Source organism: Erythrolamprus reginae, chromosome 7 (genome assembly GCF_031021105.1).
Source record: "Erythrolamprus reginae isolate rEryReg1 chromosome 7, rEryReg1.hap1, whole genome shotgun sequence".
Lineage (NCBI taxonomy): Eukaryota > Metazoa > Chordata > Lepidosauria > Squamata > Dipsadidae > Erythrolamprus > Erythrolamprus reginae.
The window spans coordinates 8,207,233-8,220,870 of record NC_091956.1 but is presented as its reverse complement, the minus strand read 5'-3'; the positions used below and the strand labels follow the sequence as shown (position 1 = coordinate 8,220,870).

General features: G+C 43.0%; 1 protein-coding gene across 3 annotated transcripts in view; it reads right to left on the bottom strand.

The window, feature by feature from the left end:
• BMP2K (BMP2 inducible kinase) overlaps nt 1-13,271 on the bottom strand; it is a 78,964-nt gene extending 65,693 nt beyond the window's left edge. The window contains exons 1-2 of one of the 3 annotated variants that reach the window (XM_070756929.1): nt 13,187-13,271; nt 12,692-12,951 (exon numbers count right to left, since the gene is read on the bottom strand). In XM_070756929.1, coding sequence (XP_070613030.1) covers nt 12,692-12,878 — 187 coding nt within the window. In that variant the 5' untranslated portion in view covers nt 12,879-12,951; nt 13,187-13,271. Of the gene's footprint in view, nt 1-12,691; nt 13,131-13,186 lie in introns of those variants that run through there. The other 2 variants (XM_070756927.1, XM_070756930.1) reach the window with 2 other exon arrangements.
• Nucleotides 13,272-13,638: the final 367 nt, after the last annotated feature.

The following is a 13,638-nucleotide window of genomic DNA, read 5'->3' as shown; positions in this document are numbered from 1 at the left end:
GTGGCCTGAAAGTTCAAGCAGGGAGCATAGGAGTTTTAACTTTCGTAAACTCCTTAAAACCCACCTCTGCCGTCAGGCATGCGGGAATTGAGGCATACACACACACACACACACACACACCGGGCCTATACAATTTATGTATGGTATGTTTGTGTGTATGTCTGTTTTAATAATGGGGTTTTTAAACTTTTTTAAATTTATTAGATTTGTTATGAATTGTTTCATTGTATGCTGTGAGCCGCGCCGAGTCTGCAGAGAGGGGCGACATACAAATCTAATAAATAAAATAAATCTAATAAACAAACTTGTGGAAAACATAGAAACATAGAAGTTTGACGGCAGAAAAAGACCTCATGGTCCATCTACTCTGCCCTTATACTATTTTCTGTATTTTATCTTAGGATGGATCTATGTTTATCCCAGGCATGTTTAAATTCAGTTACTGTGGATTTATCTACCACGTCTGCTGGAAGTTTGTTCCAAGGATCTACTACTCTTTCAGTAAAATAATATTTTCTCATGTTGCTTTTGATCTTTCCCCCAACTAACTTCAGATTGTGTCCCCTTGTTCTTGTGTTCACTTTCCTATTAAAAACACTTCCCTCCTGGACCTTATTTAACCCTTTAATATATTTAAATGTTTCGATCATGTCCCCCCTTTTCCTTCTGTCCTCCAGAGTCCAGACTATACAGATTGAGTTCATTAAGTCTTTCCTGATACGTTTTATGCTTAAGACCTTCCACCATTCTTGTAGCCCGTCTTTGGACCCGTTGAATTTTGTCAATATCTTTTTGTAGGTGAGGTCTCCAGAACTGAACACAGTATTCCAAATGTGGTCTCACCAGCATTCTATATAGCGGGATCACAAACTCCCTCTTCCTGCTTGTTATACCTCTAGCTATGCAGCCAAGCATCCTACTTGCTTTCCCTACCGCCTGACTGCACTGTTCACCCATTTTGAGACTGTCAGAAATCACTACCCCTAAATCCTTTTCTTTTGAAGAAAGGATGACTGGTGATAGCTACATGTGTTCCCTCAAAGGCACCTCTGAGAACAACGGTGGCGCCAAACACATCACTATGAATAGCGACTGGTAAAAAAAAATAGCATGTTCATTCGGCTATTTCTACCACTCCTGATATGCATCTACTGCTGCTAATAAAAGGATTCAGGGTATCTGGAAGCATTTGCTACAGAGCTCCTTGCTCTTCCGTCTGTCTCCATTTTACTAGAAAGCCAGGTATCTAGCGTTTCAGAAGTCCCATCTCTTCCTTCCTGCCACAACACTTCAGGCTCTTCCTCCGCAGCCCTTTAAGATAAGATCAGAAAACAGACGCTACCAGAATGTTGGACTCTATTGTATTTTTGCAGCTGTCACCATTGTTTCTTCAATGTCATCTCTGCGGCAGTCTAGTCTGGCACTGCTCTCTCTGCCATGTCTCTCCGCTAGCCACATAAGTTGCCTTGGATGCACCAAAAACTGACCGCTCAGCTTCCTCCTATGGCAAAGGCTATCCGAATCCAGATTCCAGAAGTACCTTCACACACACACAAACCCTTAAACTTGCTCCTGTGGACTAGAAGGGCTGTTCTAAAATTCGTTTTCTACCAGGAGGATTACCAAAGCTATTGGTCACCAGGCTGAAACCAGCAAAAGGACGGACTACGGCAGGGGTCAGCAACCTGTGGCTCTGGAGCCACATGTGGCTCTTTCATCCCTCTGCTGCGGCTCCCTGTCGCTGGTTGGCACCACAATTTTAAGAGGAGCTTCCAGTTTGTGTGGAGGGAGCATGGTGTACCAGGCGTCTACAGGGGGGTGTCCCTCTGACCTTCCTGCCAATCAGCTTAAAGCTCTGTTGGGAGAATTGGCGCTAGACTTATGGTTGGGAATCACCACAACATGAGGAACTGTATTAAGGGGTCGTGGCATTAAAAAAGGTTGAGAACCACTGCATGCTATGTTTTCCAGTCAGATCCACAATTGATAGGGTTTTTGGTTAGGACAGGTAGAGGAAAAAAGACACCACACTAGGAGGAGACTCTATGGTGGGGGAACTGGACTTCCGGTCAGTTTCAGAACTGAACAGGGGCCTTCCACTTAGGACCGTTGTGGCTCTTTGAGGTTTTTTATTTATTTGTTTGTTTGTTTGTTCAATTTCTAGGCCTCTCTTCTGAGATTCAGGGTGGCTTACAACAGTGTGTGTGTGTGTGTGTGTGTGTGTGTGTGTGTGTGTGTGTAGATTGTTCTGAGTTCGGGTTTTGCCCTGTGTAATATTTTGCATGTCTATACGACGTTTCGGTGAAATCACATTCACCATCATCAGGCTGAAGTTTCCAAGCTTCGTGCTGTTGTAAAATGGAATGTTTGCAACTGTCATTTCTTCCTAGTATATAGTGTGGGGGTGGAGATTTGGTTTGAATGTAGCAAATAGATTGGGTGATTATGTTTTAGTGATCTGATTGGTTGGTGTAATCATAATTATTAGAAGGATTGACATCGTGATTTTTATGAAGTGTTTTTTTTGTTTAAAGCTGGTTTCCAAATTTCAAAATTCCAAAATCATAATTATTAGAAGGATTGACATGGTGATTTTTATGAAGTGGTTTTTTTTTTTAAGGCTGGTTTCCAAATTTCTGGTAGGCGGGACGTGTCATCTCTTTTATTTATGCAAAGGGGGCTCCTCTCAATTTCTATGGCTTCCAGAGCAATTCTTCTATATAAATTCTCTGTTTTGTGAAGTAATTGAGTTTTTTCAAAGTCAATTTCGTGCCCTGTTTTTTTAATGTGCTGGACAAGGGAGGAAGTCTTTTCTTCTTTTTTAACTGCATTCACATGTTCTGCAATGCGTTGGCTCACTCTTCGGTTGGTTTGTCCAATGTATGTGGCTGCACATGTTTTGCAAGGGATTTCATAGATTCCTTGGTATTCCAATTGGATTTTATCTTTGGGGCTCCTTGGGATATTAGATATTTTTTGGTTAGTGCAAAATGAAGTTTTGATGTTATGTTTGTGCAGAATTTTACTAATTTTGTCTGTGGTGCCCTTGATGTAAGGGAGGATGGTGGTACCATTGTCCTGTTCTTGATCTTGTTTTGAGTTTGTTCAAAGATGTATTAATTTCTAATGGATTCGAAGGGAAAACAATCACAAACCTAATCAAAAAAGAGACACTCCCCAAAAAATATCTAATATCCTAAGGAGCCCCAAAGATAAAATCCAATTGGAATACCAAGGAATCTATGAAATCCCTTGCAAAACATGTGCAGCCACATACATTGGACAAACCAACCGAAGAGTGAGCCAACACATTGCAGAACATGTGAATGCAGTTAAAAAAGAAGAAAAGACTTCCTCCCTTGTCCAGCACATTAAAAAAACAGGGCACGAAATTGACTTTGAAAAAACTAAATTACTTCACAAAACAGAGAATTTATATAGAAGAATTGCTCTGGAAGCCATAGAAATTGAGAGGAGCCCCCTTTGCATAAATAAAAGAGATGACACGTCCCGCCTACCAGAAATTTGGAAACCAGCCTTAAACAAAAAAAACACTTCATAAAAATCACCATGTCAATCCTTCTAATAATTATGATTTTGGAATTTGGAAATTTGGAAACCAGCCTTAAACAAACAAAAAAAAAAACACTTCATAAAAATCACCATGTCAATCCTTCTAATAATTATGATTACATCAACCAATCAGATCACTAAAACATAATCACCCAATCTATTTGCTATATTCAAACCAAATCTCCACCCCCACACTATATACTAGGAAGAAATGACAGTTGCAAACATTCCATTTTACAACAGCACGAAGCTTGGAACTTCAGCCTGATGATGGTGAATGTGATTTCACTGAAACGTCGCATAGACATGCAAAATATTACACAGGGCAAAACCCGAACTCAGAACAATCTACATACATATACCCGTGAAAATTTACGAAAACAAATATATATATATATACACACACACACACACACACACACACACATACTGTGTGTGTATATATATATATATATATATATATATATATATATATATATATATATATATAATATTATTATTATTATTATTATTATTATTATTATTTATTAGATTTGTATGCCGCCCCTCTCCGTAGAAGTCGAAATGGAAGAAGTCAAAATTAAATAAAACAACACTATAAAACATCACTATAAAAAAAAACCTTAACTTAAAATATCTCACAGCCTACCTCATACAACTCTGTCATATCTCCAACAATCATGCAGCTCCACACCTGCCGGCATAGAGGTGTTTTTAAGCTCTTCCGGAAAGCCGGGAGAGTGGGAATAGTATAGATCTCTGGGGGGGGAGTTGATTCCAAAGGATAGGGGCAACCACAGAGAAGGCCCTTCCCCTAGGGCCCGCCAGCCAGCATTGTCTGGCTGACGGGACCTGGAGAAGACCAACCCTGAGGGCAGTAGCCAGTCGATGGGATACATGAGGCAAGAGACGGTTCCGTAGGTTTAAGGTTGCTGACTGTGGATTAGGGGATCTAGACGGCAAGAAATTCCCATTGGATAGCAGATGGTGAGTTCTCACTTTCCAGAGCTGCATGAATCCCAGCGACTGGTTAGGTCCCACAGAGTGGGCCTTCTCCGGGTACCGTCAACAAAACAATGTCGTTTGGCGGGGCCCAGGGGAAAAGCCTTCTCTGTGGCGGCCCCGGCCCTCTGGAACCAGCTCCCCCCAGAGATTAGAATTGCCCCCACCCTCCTTGCCTTTCGTAAGCTCCTTAAAACCCACCTCTGCCATCAGGTATGGGGGAACTGAGATATTCTTTCCCCCTAGGCCTTTACAATTTATGCATGTTATGTTTGTTTGTAGGGATGTTTGGTTTTACAATAAGGGTTTTTTAGTTGTTGTAGTATTGGATTCATATGATGTTTTTTATTACTGTTGTTAGCCGCCCCGAGTCTACAGAGAGGAGCGGCATACAAATCCAATAAATAAATACATTTCCCGTTTCCCCTTTCTCTCTCTATCACTTTCTCTCCCCCCCCTCTCCCCCCTTCAACTTTTTCTCTTCACAACGCTTGCTCCATCCCCCTGCCTTCCCCTCCCAGCTTCATAGCTCCTTGGTACAATAATCTCAAAGCTGCCAAGCAGAAACTTGGTGGAAGGAAGGCCAAGCCAACTGCTCCTGTGGACATTTTCACTCAATGAGGCACACGCACATAAAGTGCACCGTTTCTCAGCTGCCATGCCTCAGAGACTTCCGCAACAACATCCCTCCTCCCCACCGCCTTCCTTCCAAGGCCAGGGAAAAACTCAAATCCCACCTTCCTAGCCAGCTGATCAGGGAAGGCCGAGGCAGCAACTTGAGCTTCTAGAATGCAGAGCCAAAAGCCCCTCGCCCGAGGAGAAATGTTCGTCCTGCCAACAGCTGTTACTGTTGTTATCTTATTATTGCTTTTCTTGTGATCAGTAGCACTCTTTGGGAATCACACGTATATGTTGTTTTGGTGAGATACAATACCACAAAGCTCGAGAGCCTCTGCCTTTAGGAGTGAAAACCACACACCCTAGTTATCGGCAGCTTTCCATTTCCCTTGACTGATAACATCAAACTGACTAATGCAACAACTAAACTGTGTACAGTGAAATACGGAAATCATTGATATGTTCATAGAGTACGTTGATGTGTACATAGCAGAAATACTTTCCTCTGTGCAAATAGTGTTTGTCACTTCACGGCTTGCAAGGTTAGAAACATAGAACAAACATAGAAGACTGGCGGCAGAAAAAGACCTCATGGTCCATCTAGTCTGCCCTTATACTATTTCCTGTGTTTTATCTTAGGATGGATCTATGTTTATCCCAGGCATGTTTAAATTCAGTTACTGTGGATTTACCAACCACGTCTGCTGGAAGTTTGTTCCAAGGATCTACTACTCTTTCAGTGAAATAATATTTCCTCACGTTGCTTTTGATGTTTCCCCCAACTAACTTCAGATTGTGTCCCCTTGTTCTTGTGTTCACTTTCCTATTAAAAACACTTCCCTCCTGAACCTTATTTAACCCTTTAACATATTTAAATGTTTCGATCGTGTCCCCCCTTTTCCTTCTGTCCTCCAGACTCTACAGATTGAGTTCATTAAGTCTTTCCTGATACGTTTTATGCTTAAGACCTTCCACCATTCTTGTAGCCCGTCTTTGGACCCGTTCAATTTTGTCAATATCTTTTTGTAGGTGAGGTCTCCAGAACTGAACACAGTATTCCAAATGTGGTCTCACCAGCGCTCTATACAGCAGGATCACAATCTCCCTCTTCCTGCTTGTTATACCTCTAGCTATGCAGCCAAGCATCCTACTTGCTTTTCCTACTGCCCGACCACACTGCTCACCCATTTTGAGACTGTCAGAAATCACTACCCCTAAATCCTTTTCTTCTGAAGTTTTTGCTAACACAGAACTGCCAATGCAATACTCAGATTGAGGATTCCTTTTCCCCAAGTGCATTATTTTACATTTGGAAACATTAAACTGCAGTTTCCATTGCTTTGACCATTTATCTAGTAAAGCTAAATCATTTACCATATTACAAACCCCTCCAGGAATATCAACCCTATTGCACACTTTAGAGTCATCGGCAAATAGGCAAACCTTCCCTACCAAACCTTCCCCTATGTCACTCACAAACATATTAAAAAGAATAGGACCCAGAACAGACAGGTTGACTGAAGCTGGGTTGTATTTACCAACATGTATAGCTAAACGTCCAGGGTATTTACTTGAAAATTTGTCTTAGCGTTTACTGAATTTATTTATATCTCACTTAAATAGCTCAAAGTGATGAATATATCCAACCCACCTTCTTCCTCCTTCTATTTTCCTCACAACTAACAGTTGGGCTGAGAAGGAATGACTGCCCCAAGGTCAATTTAGATAACTAAATTCATACATATGCTGAATCAGTTTACCCCGGCTTGTTACATTCCAGCTTGGCAAATAAATACTCTAAAATGTACTAAGGGTTATTCAGTTCCTTGTTACTCAGGTCAATAATACATGGCGGGTTTCTTCAAACAGCAAGCCTGAGAAAGATACCTTAAACATCATTCTCTAGTAACAACTGCCTTCTTGGTATCTGTTCTGCCAGACTCTGTGGTAAGAGTCTCCCGAAAATTCAAGGGTACAAATTTCAGACACACACACACACACTTGAAAGTTCAAAAGCAATGTTCTTTATCACGAAATTTCAAAAGAAACAAAGCACCCTTTTTGTATTGCAAAGAGCACTCGTCCCAAAACAACCTGGTAGTCTGTACAATCCCCTTAATCAGTCCTTAGGTACTTAGCTAGCAGCTGTGAAGAAACCTCACAGCCCTTCTTCTTCCACGAAGTGAAACACACACACTTTGCTCTGCTTTGGTTTCAAAACCGTGAAAAATCAACAAAGTCCGGAAACAGCAAGGCACAGTCCTGAAGAACAACAATCAGATAATCTTCCACAACGGCCAAACTAACACCCTGCTATTTATATCAGCAGCTCTAATTACTAGAGCCCCACCCAAACACAGGTGGCCTCTCTTATCTCCTGTAATATTGCTTCAATTGGTCTCTTTTATGCATAATTCTGCGCATGCATGGGTCTAACACTTCTTCATCCGAATCAACTGAAGATAATGGAGATTGGCTTCCTGGACTGTGTGCCAAGCCCCCCTCTTCCAAGTCACCCCCACCTTCCTCTTCGTCCGAGGAAACTGCACTACCTGACTCTGTCGGCAACCAAACAGGCCCATGACATGTTGATGTTTCCCCTGCATCCACCTCCGCTTTCCCTGGGGCAGGAGCTGGGCCAGAGCCAACCACAACAGTACTGTATCTCTAAATGAATAGCTAAAGACAGCTTTTTCTCAATATATGCCTTCTCAAATATATTGTAAAACGACTTAGGGATTACAGACATTTATATCATGCTTTTATTCCAAGAGCTTAAGACATATCTGCTTCCTCTTTCATTTTATTTCCCACAACTATCACTCAGTAGGAAAACTTCTTATCTTTCCTACCAGTTCGGAAGTGCATGCTTCGCGCACACGCTTTCACCCCCGCTCTGTTCGTATGCATGTTTTTTCACCCTCTGTACATGCACAGAACATTTTGCACATGCGCAGAGGATTTTTAAAAAGACAAGGGCGGCATCCTAGTGGGTAAGGGGAACTTCGCACCGCCACTGCTGCCAGTACACCGGAACTGGTCACTTATAGGTCACATAAGTTATAACCACCCTCAACAATAATAGTTATGCAATCAGAATCTTGAACTGATTACCAATGGATTTATTTATTTATTTATTTATTTGATTTGATTTGATTTGTATGCCGCCCCTCTCCGTAGACTCGGGGCGGCTAACAACAATAATAAAAACAGCATATAACAAATCTAATATTTAAAATAGTTAAAATAACTAGAAAAAACCCTTATTAAAAACCAAACAAGCACACACACAAACATACCATGTATAAATTGTATAGGCCTAGGAGGAAAGGATATCTCAGTTCCCCCATGCCGGACGACAGAGGTGGCTTTTAAGGAGCTTACAAAAGGAAAGGAGGGTGGGGCCAATTCTGATCTCTGGGGGGAGTTGGTTCCAGAGGGCCGAGGCCGCCACAGAGAAGGCTTTTCCCCTGGGTCCCGCCAATCAACATTGTTTTGTTGACGGGACCCGGAGAAGGCCAAGCTCTGTGGGACCTAACTGGTCGCCGGGATTCGTGCGGCAGAAGGCGGTCCCGGAGATAGTGATTTACACTACCCTGAACCACTATGTACAGAGGTTCACATGAAGAATGTAAACGATTAAAGTACGCCTGAACCAGGCCGAATCAGTAGAATTTTATTGCTGCTTTCACTCTTCAGACAAGTTGAGCTGAAAGACTGGGATTGTCCCAATGTTAATTCACCAGTTCCAAAGGGTTCTTCGGTTTGGTTTAGTGATTAAGGCATCAAGCGAGAAATCATGGGATCATGCGTTCTAGTCCACTTCAATCACAAAGCCGGTTGGGGGATTTGGGGCCTCTCAGCCTTACGAAGGAGGCAATGGCAAATGACTTCTGAAAAACCTTGCCAGGAAAACGGCAAGGATTTGTCCACGCAGTTTCCAAGAAATGATTGAAATAAGGAAAAATAAACATTTATTTATTAGATTTGTATGCCGCCCCTCTCCGAAGACTCGGAGCGGCTCACAAGAAACAGTACAAATCCAATACATTAAAACAATTTAAAACCCTTAATATAAAAAACAATCATACATCTCATACAGACCATACATAAAGCGGAAACAGCCCAGCTGAATCAAGAGGTGGGTTTTGAGGAGGGGAGTTGTATTCCAGAGGGTAGGGGCTGCCACAGAGAAGGCTCTTCCCCTCCACATTATGAATAGGCAATGCCTCCCAGCAACCATTTTGCAATTTCAGCTCACTTCAAAATTCTCAATGTGACCACTGGATTATAACAAGTATTATAACAAGTTATCTAATCATGAATTTATGCTCCAGATTAAATATAGTTTATAAAGAATCTTGAACATTCTAGGGGACGATCAATAAGACAAACCTCTGAAGAATGCAGTTTTTAACAGCAGCATTGTTGTGGTTATTTTACATAGTTGAGGAGAAAGGGATTACACTTACAATTTGCCTTTGTATCTATTCCTTAAAAATAATAATTTACTCCTAAATATTTAGAAGAAATACACTCAAATTCTCAGCATATACTGTACAAACTAAACAGCATATCCTAATAATCAAATACATCTGCAAGTTTTATATCCAAGAAAAAATCCAGGCACTGATCTGACTGCAAGGCACCTTCTTTCTCTCTCTCCTCTTCTTTTTTATCAAATATATTATTAACCCATGTCCTATGCCCACAAACCATCTTGTACATCCGTCGCCTTTATATGTGAAATCATCTACAGAGCTGTATGCAAAACTTTCCAAAATGAAAGCTGCCTTATTCTGTTATCAACCAAACAAAAATAAAGTACTTTGTGACACTTGAAAAGCAGTTTTTACAATTCCTTAAAATGCTCAGTTATTTCACAAATGTAATTACGCTACAAATTAGAGGCAACCTGTCATGTTTTTATGTATAAGAAAAGCAAGCTATTCTTTCAGGACAAATCTTTTTGTTACTTTAAATACAAATATGAATAGAAAACAGTCATTAGTGAAACTCATAAATCTGGAAAATATATCTCCTTTGCATTCAACTACTACACCATATAAAGTCATGCTGTTTCCTTAAATTTGCTTTGAACATCACTTTAACCTACAGCAGGAATCCCCCTTCCCCCAAACATAGTTTTATTTTGAACATGGAAAGTTCAACAGTAGGAATCATTATCAGCCAAACTAAACAATTATAATGTACAGTACTTCATTTACATTTGCCTTTGAAGATGGCTTGGAATTTAAACTGGTGCAACATGTGACCATTGGAGGTTGGGAAATTTGAACATGTAACACTTGTTCTGAACTGTATTAGTTACAAACCTGCTTTCAGGCCAAGTTCATAGTGTTGTTAACAAATGGCTTATTCTTATGGTACCATCCCTGTAGAGATCTTTACAGTGACATTGGTCAAATGCCCTCTAAATAAAATTATTTATACATACAAATATGACAAGGACATTTCTGGAAGTATAAGTATAATAATAAATATATAATATTTCTGCTATTATTCAGTGTTTGACTAGCTTGATGAGCAGCCTTTAGATGAATCATGAAAATGAATTTCTTAACTTTAGAATGCAAACAGCTCATAAAATTCAGTCATTTTGCTTAACTATATTTTCCCATACTTATCTCCAGTGCTCAATTTATTATCTTGTATCTGCATGTCTATACACCATTCTGGGAGAAACAGGCCCTTCCTTGTAAGTCACTTGTAAGTTATAACCACCCTCAACAATAATAGTTATGTACTCAGAATCTAGAACTACTTATAAATGGATTTACACTACCCTTAACCCCTATATACAGAGGTTCATGTGAAGAATTTAAACCATTAAAGTGGACCTTGACATCCTCTGACTATGTCAAACAAAAAGAAGACAAGCTTTTATATTCATTTGATCGATGGGCCTGTCACTGTCTCTCTCTCAGCCCAACCCAACTCACAGGGGGTTTTCCTGTGGGGAAAACAGGAAACAGAAGTATTACATATGTCTATGGCCTTGTGATATATAGATGACAGATAAATGAGGGAGGGAGGTAGATAGCATTAGCAAACAGAATTTAGACTTATATACCACTTCATACTGCTTTTCAAGCCCTCTCTAAGAGATTTACAGAATCAGCATATTGCCCCCAACAATCTGGCAGGTAGGTAGTAGGTAGGTAGATAGATAAAAGAAAAAGGAAGGAAGAAAGGAGAGAGAGAGAGAGAAAGAAAGAGAAAATGAAATGAAATGAAAGTGAGATGAGAGATAGACAGACAGCTTAAATTTGAATATAACAAACAACCTATTTCAGGCCTCTGATAGTTTAAGTTGTGGATAAAAATGCCCAACCCAATCTAAATATCTGATTACTTCCTTTCTTTGTTTTCTATCTTTTTTTCTTTCTCTCTCTCTCTAATATATACATATATACTGTACATACATACATACATATGAAGGAACTTGACAACAGGATAGATAAATAGGTAGGTAGGTAGGTAGATATAGATAGATAGATAGATAGATAGATAGATAGATAGATAGATAGATAGATAGATATAGAGATGGGACTAGACAGAAAAACACTTAAATTTCCCCTAGCTTGAGCCTGTGAGTTAAAATACCCAGCCCAGGTTCGAATCCCATAAGGGCATGACTAGCTGATGAGAGCTAAAAAGCTCAAAATAAATGATAGATAGATAGATAGATAGATAGATAGATAGATAGATAGATAGATAGATAGATAGTATTCTCTCCCTTCCAAACAAGCATCTTTCCATCCTCAAAACCAACAACCGCTGCAGGAAGCACAAGAGAGACCCCTCAAAACACGACTACAATAAACCAACATTTCAATTTATCCCAACAAGCTGCAAAATAAAGGTATGATTCGATTCCAGTCCAATCGTTTCCGCTTTGGGGAACCGACCCTCACCGAGCCTCGAAGCCCCCACCCCACCCACGTCTCCCTACTCCACCCCCCAAGCCCCCACCCACCAAATATAGGTGCAAACCCAATGCATGGGTTTGTGCTAGCTTCCGAGTCACCCCATACACACAAACACACACCATTCTACAGACACACACCCCAAACCCCACACACAAACGCACACACCATTCTACACAGACACAGACCCCAAACCCCATACAACCACACACACACACACAGTCAAAACACACACACACACCACAGTCACCCATATCCACGCCACACACCCAGGCCAACCCTTCCTTTTTTTGGGGGGGGGGGAGAACCGAGGATTTGCGCCTCAGCAACCCCGGCTTTCCTACAGCAGCGCCGGAGGGCCAAGGCAGAAGCGGGACGGGAGGAGGAGAAGCCCCCACAGTCGGCAACTTCTGCCTTCCGTCCGGGCAGATCGAGCAGAGAAGCGGGCCGCCTGTCACCAGCCCGGAGTCCCTTCGGCTCCGCAGACGAGAAAAGCGGAGCGGGGCGGGCGGGTTTGCTCCAGGCCCCGGCGGGGGTCTCGCGCTCACCTTCTGCCAGCACCTCTTCCACCGTGACCTGGAAGCGCCCCACGGCGAAGACCCGGCTGCTGCCCACCGCCAGGGAGCCCGAACCGCCGATGCCTCCGACTCCGGCCGCCGGTGCCCCGCCGCCGCCGGTGCCTCCGGGGCTGCCGCCGGTGCCGTCAGACTTGGGCATCCGAGAAAACTTCTTCATGGCCGCGAGGAAGCCGCCGAGGACGAACCACGCCGCCTGGTTTCTCTGAGGCGACTGCCGCGCCCCCCTTTTTCTTAAAAAAAAAAAAACAAATTCTCCCCTTTCGCAGCCTGCAGCCGCTTCTTCGCCTCACATTCCCAGTCGAAGGGCCCCTTGTAGCGAGGGAAAGACCCGGCGGCGGACCGCCCCCGTTTCCCCAACCCGCAGCGGCGGCGGCGGCAACAGCAGCGCCGCCTCACGCCCGGACCCGCCTCACGGGCGCTGAGGGGGCAAAGGAGTCGCCCCCCCTCCCCCAACCACACACACACCTCCCTCCCTCCGCCCCTTCAGACGGGCGCAGCCCACAAGGGCGCAGGCGCTCCGCGGATGCGAGTGGCGCGTGCGCGCGCGCCTGCCTCAGGGTGGCCCGCTCGCTCGCTTTGGGGAAGGCTTTGGGGGGGCGGAGCCAAGCCAGGGAAAGAGAGGGGGCGTGTCTTTTGGGGAGTAGATATATATGGCGCGGGAACGATTGAAAGGGGATAGGGGAGAGAAAGGGTATTCCTCCAATTAGAGAGGAAAGTTCGCGCAGGCGCGCCGCTGATTCTTCCGCCACTCTCTCTCTCTCTCTCTCTCTTCCCCCCCCTTCCTAACCTTCCCCCTTCTCCTATTTCTCGCTGCCGGAAGTGAGGTTTGTCGTGGCGGGAGGAGCACGTGCTAGAGGGGCTGGAGGGCGGGTGGTTGCAGCGTTTCTTAGGGAAGGCGGCCGAGGGAGGGATGTGTG